This window comes from Sinocyclocheilus rhinocerous, unplaced genomic scaffold (genome assembly GCF_001515625.1).
Source record: "Sinocyclocheilus rhinocerous isolate Xijiao unplaced genomic scaffold, SAMN03320098_v1.1 scaffold904, whole genome shotgun sequence".
NCBI lineage: Eukaryota > Metazoa > Chordata > Actinopteri > Cypriniformes > Cyprinidae > Sinocyclocheilus > Sinocyclocheilus rhinocerous.
Window position 1 is genome coordinate 261,069 of NW_015658509.1, and position 10,693 is coordinate 271,761.

At 38.5% G+C, this 10,693-nt stretch overlaps 1 protein-coding gene across 1 annotated transcript in view; it reads right to left on the minus strand.

Annotated features, from left to right (window-relative positions):
* Positions 1-10,693, minus strand: part of LOC107722287 (leucine-rich repeat and fibronectin type III domain-containing protein 1-like protein) — a 159,726-nt gene that overhangs the window by 5,577 nt on the left and 143,456 nt on the right. Inside the window, exon 3 of the mRNA XM_016530580.1 lies at positions 4,569-5,945. Within this exon, the coding sequence (XP_016386066.1) occupies positions 4,569-5,945 (1,377 nt within the window). The remainder of the gene's footprint in view (positions 1-4,568; positions 5,946-10,693) is intronic.

Here is a 10,693-nt window from a genome sequence, read left to right on the forward strand (position 1 = left end):
ATATATATATATATATATGTGTGTGTGTGTGTGTGTGTGTGTGTGTGTTTATTAAAATGATTCATTAAAGTTCATTTAAAAATTAATAAATAAAAAAAATCTAAATAATAATAAAAAAAAACATTTTAAATAAAACTTATTACTGTAAATGTGGCTGTTTTGACAATTACGTGACCACTGATCAGCTATTCTATTATTTGTTGAACTCTATTTGCATATTCATCCACACACATTGTTTTATGTCTCATAGACGTTAAACACTGTTAATAGCGCTGTCAGTGACTTTTAATAAGCGTTAGGTTTGTTAGCTGCTGCAGTGTCACCTGCTAATGAGCAGATACAGGAATCTCCCTTCAGTCTGTTCCTCTGGATCCTCTCACAGAGCATTTGATGGATATATATTGAGAAAAAACCCTCTCAGTTCTGGCAGCCATTGGTCCTTTTAAGCTGCCGAGGGTCAGGCTGGCTGCACCCGTGTCTCTGAGCCGTCACTGTAAATAGAGAAGGGGCTTCGAGCTCTTCTGAAGATGTGTCTCTTGGCACAGAAACCCTGTCATCTCACTGTCTTCTGAAGGAGCTAGCACTGCTGAATTACCCACTTAAATGCGGCTTGAATTAAAGATGAAAACATGCAAATAACGAGGGAGGGAGAGATGATAATGTGGAAAAGATGAGGTAAGATAATGACAGTGACATTCTCAAACAGAGGCCTTCGTCACCTAGAGCTCTCTTAAAGAAACAGGTCGCCAAAAATGATTTCATCTTTCTTCTGCAAAAAACAAAAGGAGAAATTCTAAAGACTGTGCTGGTGTATATGAATACGCTTTCTCTCAAAAATGTATATTCTGTAATCATTTACTCACCTTCCTGGTGTTCCTGTATGAGTTTCTTTCTTCTACTGAGCATAATAGAAGATATTTTGAAGAATATGGGAAATCAAGTAGTTGTTGGTCCCCATTGACTTTTATAATACGGGGCAAAAATGTTATAAAAGTGGGGGCAAGGATCTACTTGATTTCCCATATTCTTCAAAATATCTTCTATTATGCTCAGTAGATGAAAGAAACTTTGTAATAATATCAAATTACTGTAGTGTTATTTGATATTACATTTCATTGTAATACGTTTTATAATATATTGCACCTAAAAATATATTTAAATATATGACATACGTTTCAATAGAAATACATTAAAGTATATTATATAACTTTTTCAGCAGTAACTTTAACCAAGAAAATAGAATTATGAAATTACATATGATGTACTGAAATCCCCCAATTTAGTGGGTCAAAAAGCACTCTTAAAGGGGTAGTTCACCCAAAATTATTATTATTCTTTTTTTGTCATCATTTACTCACCCTCCACTTGTGACAAACCATGGAAGTCAATGACCGCCAGCAGATGTTTAGTTACCCATTTTCTTCAAAATAGCTTATTTTGTGTTTGGCAGAAGAAACAAACTCATGCAAGTTTTGAACAACTTGAGGGTGAGTATATAATGAGGATTTTCATTTTTGGGTGAACTATCCCTTTAAGTTCATAATTAAACAAATGCAAACTATAATATGGCCAGCTGCCCATTTTTGAGAATAAAAAAAAAAATCTGGGTAATACAAGCAATAATGTTGTAAATCATGTTCAGTTTCTTGCACAGACCAACCATTTCACTTTATAACACCTCAATATATCATCAGGTGCAACGGGTATTCATTCTGTGTTCCCTTTATATGCTTTTTTTGACTCTCGAAGTGCTGGTGTTGACTTGCATTTTATGAATCACCAATGACCACGGTTTCAGCTAATAATTTTCTTTACTGAAAAAAAACAAGTCACCTACATCTCGGATGGCCTGAGAGTGAGTACATTAACAGCAGATTTTAATTTTTTGGGGTGAACTATCCCTTTAAGAGAGCGTCTGCCAAGAGAATGCATGCTGATATAAATGTACTCCATGTGACTTGCACTTCATCCAGGTCTTCATTTGGCACCACACACACTGTGCCTCCAGCTCTTTTACCCAGACATCACTTCAAATTTAACCTGTCCTTTCGACTCAAAGTTTACACTCTATATTCTCACCCCGGTCTCAGTTTCTCAGCCACCATCTCCAAGTCACCCGTACTCCAACCCGGGCCGCTGTCAAGCGGGAGTCAGGCGCATGCATTCTTAATTGATTCTGAAAGACTTTTAGATTACTCTGCAGCTCTACAAACCAGAGAACTCCCCTTGCCTTTTCCATAATTAATAGCAAATTGCTTGCTGTATGTATCTTTTCTTCTCTCTTAATCTATCCAGAGGGATTATTGCAGAGTTAATTACATCCTTACAGATCCCTTCAATGAGAAATCATGGGCGGTGGGCCACGTCTGAATGCTAAAAAGGAACATTAACGTAGTAGATTCTGCGTCAGGGGCGTCAACGTCCATATACGCAACCCCAAAATATAGCGCATCCGCAAAAAGATTTGCTTGTCCTCTCAATATTTGCAAAGCAAAATATTGTGTTTTGAATTCGAGACGTATTTCAACATCAATGCAAATACGCCTTCATTGTAATCTGTCAGGAGCATCTGAAACCAGGGCAAGCACTCGACACGCAGCTTCTATTGTTATTCTGTTATTATTGTCTTCCTCATTGCACCTCGAGCTCTGTGATTTATTGAAGGGTGTCAATCCGTCGGCTCGTGGTTCCTACTTTGCAAAATTCAGTTTGAATCGCATCAGGCTGAAACTATTACCGTGAAAGCCAATCTGTCTGTGTGCTAATGAAAATCCTTCAAGAGCTTTTCTGACAAGCAGATATCCTAAAACAGCTGGACCCATTGGGAAGCATCCTTTCTTTAGCACAGAAAAAATAAAATAAAATGCATGCATGCATTTCATATATTGCATTCATGATATTTTTGTGTCTTTGTTGACTGGCAATCATCGAGGTCCATTTGTATTCATCAGAGGAATTGCAATGTTTCATCCCCTATCTGAATAGCATTCCGCCATAAGCTATTAAACACCCCCAGTCTCCGATGCCAGCCTTTGCCTTTGAACAAAGACAGAATCAATTTGTTTATCTAATGCAGAACTGCCCAGATTCAAAAAACCATTTGGGGGGATAGACCATCTGCAGTGCTTTCTCAAATAATGCATTTGTAAAAAAAGACGTTGCAGAGATTTTTAAAGCTTTCAAAAATTTGGAATCAGCATATCTTGCATGCATGATTTTGCATCTGCAGACTTCATGGCAATCTGGACACTCAAGCAGCCTGCTACTTGCTACTAAATATCACTATAAGCCGCTACTAGTTGACAATTAAACTGCTGTAATCTTCATGTCACATTGCAATGTTTTCATGAATCTTGTTTTCAATATACTTCAGAAAAATGAAATATGTTTCTGCTCATCAACCAGACATTTACTACCAACGAATCAGCTGTGAGCTCTATGCTGGACTTCAGAAATAGTAAAATGGGTGAATAACTATTTTTAGCTTTTAATTATATAATTATTATGTTGGTATTGCTGCAACTGGGAATAAATTAGAAGCAAAAGTTGATTTAAATTAGTAGAACACAGAGCAGAAAACCATGAGCTGGATCTGATTAAAGAAGAAAAAAATCACATTAATATTGGTAAAATCATTTTATATTTCGATGGAAGGGGGTAATAAAGTGTCTGGAGCAGCTCATTAAAAATACCAATGGGGCGTCTGTCAACCTCCAGTGTAGACAGCTTCATTGATTAAAATAAAAGCAATTTAGCACTGATGCGTTCTGACATGCCGCTCATGTCCTTATAGATTTCTACAATCAATAACAAACGTGATCACTGTCTAATCATGTAGAAATTCAGTGCAAACCAGGGGTCTTAAGTAAAACAAAAACATAAAAAAACGATAAAAATAATTTATAAAAATAATTAAATAAACGTTAACTGAAATAAAATTATATGCTAAATATTAATATGAATTAATATAAATATTAAAATAAAATATTAAAAACTTAAACTTCAGCTAGCTGTTGAGGAAACATTTCACATTTTTATTTAATTTAACTTAAATTATTTTTTTATATATTTTAATATATTTTTTAATAACAAAATTGCAACAAAAAAAAAATACTAAATTAAAAATGGAAAACATCATTAAAACTATTATTAAATAGTATAATAATACCTCAGTTATACTAAAATAACACTGGTGCAAATCATAGATGACAGAAAGCTATGCAATAATTACAGTCATATCAGATTGTGAAGACTTTTTTTTTCAGAATTGTGATGATGCCAACTTTGGATTGACATACAAAACTGTCAAATATTATCCTCATATTGTTATTATGAGTCAAACATGTTCATCGTCTCTGCTTATTCTGAATACATGATGTTTACTAACCACATAATATGTAGCTGTATATTACATCCATATGGACATTACTACACTCATCTCTGACTGATAACAGAATACTTCCTGTAACCCTGAAACATGCATTTTCTCTAAAGCTGCTTTGAAACAGTATGTATTGTGATATACAAATAAACTTGGATTTATCTGAAGGTTCTGTGAGGAATCTCACCTGTATATGAGGATGTCGTCCGTGGAGCTGTTGTACTGGATCTGGTACATGCGAACTCCGGGGATTTGGCTTTGCGGAGGCCAGCGGATCATCGCAGAGATTGAGGTTATTTCCGAGACGCTGACCCGCTGATCAGCTCGAGCCTGGCCGCCGCTACCACTGCTGTTGGACTTTATGGACGTTGGCATGTCCGAGGGCCCCAACTCCGGCTCCAGTTTGGGGTCGTAATGCGGCGAAGGGTTCACGACTAATTCCACAGGAGCCGTGGCTTCGCCGGCCGCGTTCGAGGCTATGCAGGTGAACACACCGGAGTCCTTAACCGTGGCTGTCAAGATATCCAAAGAGCCGTTCTCGTAACATACGGTGCGCGAGGTGTTGCCGATTAGCTTCCCGTCCGGACTGACCCAGTGGACGGTCGGCTCGGGGTCTCCGACGGCGCGGCATCGCAAACTAACCTCTTGACCCTCCATGACGAACATCTTGGAAGTGTGCCGGGTGATCATAGGTGGCTCGCAGACGAACTCTTCCTCGCGAATTGTCCAGAAGTACTTGCCGGCCAAGTCTCGCGGGGATGCGCACGTCTCCAGATCGTCCTCACGTGTCAGACGGCGCAACCAAACCAGCTCGCAATTGCAATGCAACGGGTTCCCGCCGAAACTGAGAACCAACGCGGTCAGCGGCGAGCCTTTCATTTTGGCGTAGACGGGGATCCGTAGGAACAGAGGATCTGGGGGGATCTTCTTCAGCTTGTTGGACGTCATATCAAGTCGGGCGAGTTTATGAAGATTCGAAAATATCCCTTCGGGAACAAACTCGATGAGATTGTGGTCCAAACTGAGGGTGTTGACGCTGGCTAGCATGGCTATAGTGTCCCACGGCACGTCCACCAGGTTGTTGTAAGAAAGGTCGAGGTCCTCGAGAGTTTCTAGGAAGTCTTGGAAGGCTCCGTCGGAGATGCTGTGAAGCTGGTTGTTGGCGAGGATAAGGTGGCGCAGATTCACAAGCCCCTGCAGATGGGTGTCGTCTAGCACCGTGAGCCGGTTTGCGTCCAGATGCAACGCGTGCAGATCCTGCAGGTCAGTGAAGGCGTACGGTCGGATCTGGCTGATGGTGTTGCGGGAGAGCGTGAGGTGTATGAGGCTGCTCATGTTAGCGAAGTCTTGGTGGCGCAGGGTGGTGATGAAGTTATCCATCAGTCGCAGCTCGGCGGTCTGCCGGTCGATATTAGGCGGCACGAAGAGCAGGCCGGTTTTGGCACACAGCACGGTGTACGAGGGCAGCAGATTCTGGCAGGTGCAGCGTTTGGGGCACAGCATGGCATAGGACGCCATGGAGAACAGAGCCAGGCACAGCAGCAGTCGCTCCATGGGTGCGCTCCTACAGGAATCAGAGCACAGAGGAAAACAGTTTAGCTCTCATGCTGAAGCTCTTCCCTCTGTCTGTGAGTCTCTCTTGACACACTATAACCTCCCCAAACACACACACACAAGTGTCTGAAGCTCCCGCATGCTACGCTCAAGAGAGTGTTTTTATTAAACATGCAAAGATTGTCGGACACATTAAGACTCAAATCAGTGAAAGGGAAATCTAAGCAGACACCGCTGCCGATGGTGAGGTTATACCTACTAGCATGTATCAAAAAAATAGCAAATTCCCAAATGGACTTGCATTCACCCTATGCGCATTTCCCTAATCAAATTAGTACATTAACATTTTCTAACAACATGATGTCTGCATTTCCCACATCTACAGTTGCAAACTGGCATATTATGCATGAATCAATTTTTCGAGCTGAATTTTTTTTTTTTGCAACCAAAATTACATTTCTCTCATGATGTATGGATGCATGTTTGTGCATCAAAAAAAGAAAAAAAAGAAAGAAAACAAACAAAAAATAAAAAATACACGTCTAAAAAACATATAGGACATACAAATCCAAAACAATGTGTTTATACATGTGTATACGTTTGCTTCCTTCCCTTTTCCCTTTTTTTAAACCATAAATGAAATATGGAATATGCAACTTAATGATCCTAAAACTGATGAATCGAATGAGTGATACAATCTCAATTTTCATTAAAAATATTAGAAAAATCTTTAAAAATAAAATACTAATTTGTTTTTGCATTAAGTGAGAAAGCTTTGCCATCAATACACTTGAACAGACTTGAAGGGCATCCATAGTTTTATGATCAGCTAGTTTCTAAAAATATATTGATAATACTGCATGCCTAAAAATGTGACTTTATTTCTTATTTTAAACATGATCTCACAATTACCCATTAATTTTTTACTATGAAGAGGAATGGGCTTCCATATCCATGTCTTTGACTCTCTTTCTTCAATTTAACAGATTATTTACAATAAAGTGTCCAAGCTGCCTTTTTTCCACACAATAGAAGTGAAGGGTGACCATGGCTGTCAAGCAAGATTCCCGTTGAAGACTAATATCAAATTTAGATAAAATTCCTCACACAAAGCTATGGCTTCTGAAGACTTGGAATACAGCGCACAAATCCTATGAACAACTTTTAAGGATGGTTATTGAGCTTGACAGCCCCTGGTCCCCATCCACTCCCATTGTATGGGAAAACAGCATCTCAGACCTTGTGCTATGCATCAGCTTTTGTGAAAAATAAAGTCATATGGGTTTGAAATATCATGAGGGTAAGTAATCGATGATCAAATTTCCATTTTTAAAGCATGCAGGTACTTTTAACACTTGGATAAAGATGATGTTTCTAGTGCATCGCCGCTGAGAAACTGCTTATTTAATTTCACCAAAGCTGATGTTGAATGCAAGATTACTAGATAGTATCGCGCAGTGTGGATGTGTTAATGCAGGCATCTATTCTCGTGTTATATAAAACTGCTGCCTCTGCCTTCCATAACATATGCAGGATCTGCAACGGGAGCAAAAGAGAGAGAAAGAGAGGAGGGGCGGCCATAGATTCACACCAAAACCAATGAGCAAGAACGCGAAAAGGAGAGAAAGAATTGGAGGACATCTCCTTCGGATCGGCTGGTTTTAATAGCCCTCCGCTGTGTGAAAGTCAGGATATTTGACACCCGCCTCTGCCCCCCGGAAATTCATATGTGGCACGGCGAGGCTATAAAAAAAGGCTGCGAGAATATGAATTATTATTCTATGCCATTGCTTTCGCATGAATGATAATATCTGATCTGTGGCTCTTTGTTTATTGCTTGTGCATACCATTCCATTTTAATAACTTTTATGTAAAAGCACGTAAACGCAATTATTTTTTTCATCGCTTACAAAGCCATCCTGAATATCAAGAGGTTCAGGCCCGCTGCTTATCTGCGAGGGATCTTTAGCTATCGCTAGGAGTATTTTACCTCTTTCAACCAGTAGGGGGGAACATTGAGCTTCATTTTGGGTACAAAAGGGCCGGCTGGCAGGAGTAAAACACCGAAGTGCTTGAGTGCGAGATGGTGTAGCGGCAGTGTGATGCATTCAGGCGAGCTTAAGCCCCCTCTCTCCATTACACACAGAAAACAGAGTCACGGAAACCCTCAAGAGAGAGCCATTATCCAGACAACTAACTAAGAAGAGCACTAAAGCAGTCTCTCACTTTAGTTTGCACTAGCTTTTTAGAGCCACTCGCATATGCATTTGCTCCGATATAGACATGCGAAACAGCCACGTATAAATGGAAAGGCTTGACAGACTTCCAAATACTGCACCAGGATAGTTTCTCCAAACAGAGCACGAGCAGGATTACAGGAAAACCGGAGAATGATTACACGCAGATGGCTCCTTAGGATGCCCCATGCCCGCGTTTAATTCCAGAAACACGCTGACAACGTGATACTGTGCCGTGTTGTGTCATTATGACAATGTGAGAATAAATGGATTTGTTCTGCATGGGATAAATGGATATGAATTGAATTTGTTGTAATGCATGAATAAATTTCAGAGCAGAAACGTGGTTAAAATACAGTGGAAACACCTCAAAGCTCATCTAATTAGACCAAGATGAAATGTCAACATGGTCAACATTTTACCCTGGCGTCCATCTCTCTCTCTCTCTCTGCATATCGGCAGGATTCATTAATATTTCAGAGAGGACACAGGCAGCTGTGTGGGTCTTTGACACAGTGTGTAAAATTAACCCCTACAGCGCTGGAGCTCTTCTCTGGCAAATGAAGATCAAACACAGATAATGCCTTATCATCCGTATGAATACTTTATAAAGACTTTAGAGTAGAATTATCGAAGATCAGAAGATCGCTATTTTCCAAAAAAGCACACAGAGTTAGTAAAAAGAATGCAATAAAAAGTCAGAAATAATCATTAATTGGAGAGACCAATACTGATAAACAGTGCTGGGTAGATTACTTACAAATTGTAGTGCATTAGTGATTACAAATTACATGACGAAAAATGTAGTCTGTAACGCAATCTATTAGATTACACATTTTAGGTAATCTAATTGGATTACTTTTAGATTACCTTTGATGACGTAACTTGTTTATCACATAGTTTTGAAAAGGATTATTTCATACCACATTGATATAAAAATACAAGGAAAAAAAATATATATTCCATTCTTAGTTATCAACATCTTGAAATGCATTGAACATTATATTACACCAGAACTGCAGGGGTTTGTGAATTGAAAAAACTAATACTTAATTAAATCACAATGATCAATCTAAAATAATAATAATAATAATACAAATATAAAAACTATAAAATACCTACTAAAAAATATATAGGTAACACTTTACTTAAAGCCTTTATATATAATGCATTATAAAAGTAGTTTTAATGCATTAGTTATGCCTTGTAATGCACCTTTTAATGCATTGTATGATCTCATGTATAATTGAAACCAGAGTTATAATACATTATCATATTTTGTTACAGATTTAGAAAGGGCAATGCATTAAAACATGACAAACAAACCTTCCAATATTATAATGCATTTGAATTATACTGCATTTAATATATACTGCATTACAGCCTACATTATGAATAGCTTTATAATGCAAGTAAAGTGTTACCAAGATATTTTATGGTTACATAATCCATGTATGAAAATACAGTCGAGGTGAGTTTTACATAAATAGATTAGTTGGTTTGAAAAATGTAATACTAATGCATTACAAACGGAAAGATGCAAGATACCATGCAATGTTTATGGTGGTCATCAAATGGTCATTGATCAAGGTGGGTGGTATAAAGGTTATAAGTTCCAATTTAATGCACTGTACAGGAAGAGTATGCCAGAATTGGTCAGCATTGCACTTTTAAGACATCCCTGAAAACGGAGACAGGAAGACGTGCATACAGTGCTATTACTCTAGTTAAATCTACTGAATGCTACTGCAATGAGAAGTCATTCAAATGTAGCTGTGCAAGGAATCTCAAAATGTGTCCTTTTTCAGCTCATCACCTTCTCAATGGCACACAAAGCCATTTGACTTTCAACTACACACGCTCACCATCAAACTGAACTGAACTTGATATGCAAACAGTTATGCAAAGTTAGTAGAGACAAATCCCAACAGACTAAAGGCTGTAATTAAAGCAAAAGGTGCTTCATCAAAATACTGACACAAGGGGCTGGTCCTTTTTCCAACTCAGATGTTTTTTTGTTTTTTTTAATCAGGCTGCAAAGCAACAAAATGTGATTATTTAAAAGGGGGATGATTATTTTCTATACCCACTGTAGTTTTTATTTTTATATTTTCTGTTTTCATTTTAGTAATTTTGTTGCTGTTTTTTGTGATTATGCTATAAGTAGATTCTTTACCAGACGCTTTACTCCTTGCTGTCTCTTTAGTGTTTCACAAGAGATTCTAGCAATGTCACAAACTGCGCACAGATTTGCCAACACACCAAAAGTCAGGAGATTTCAATATGAAGTCAAATATTTCTCATCAAAATCCTCCAAAACCAAATGATCTGAGCTGTGATCCCCACATCATCTGTGAACCACACGTCTCTTTTTATTTCTCCTGTGGATACGATGCAACACGACAGAGAAGTGAGCTATGAAAGAGCAATGAAATGTTAATCTGAGGTGTGTGTGTGTGTGTGTGTGAGTGTGTGCGTGTGAGTGAGTGTGTGTGTGTGTGTGTGTGTGTGTGTGAGAGAG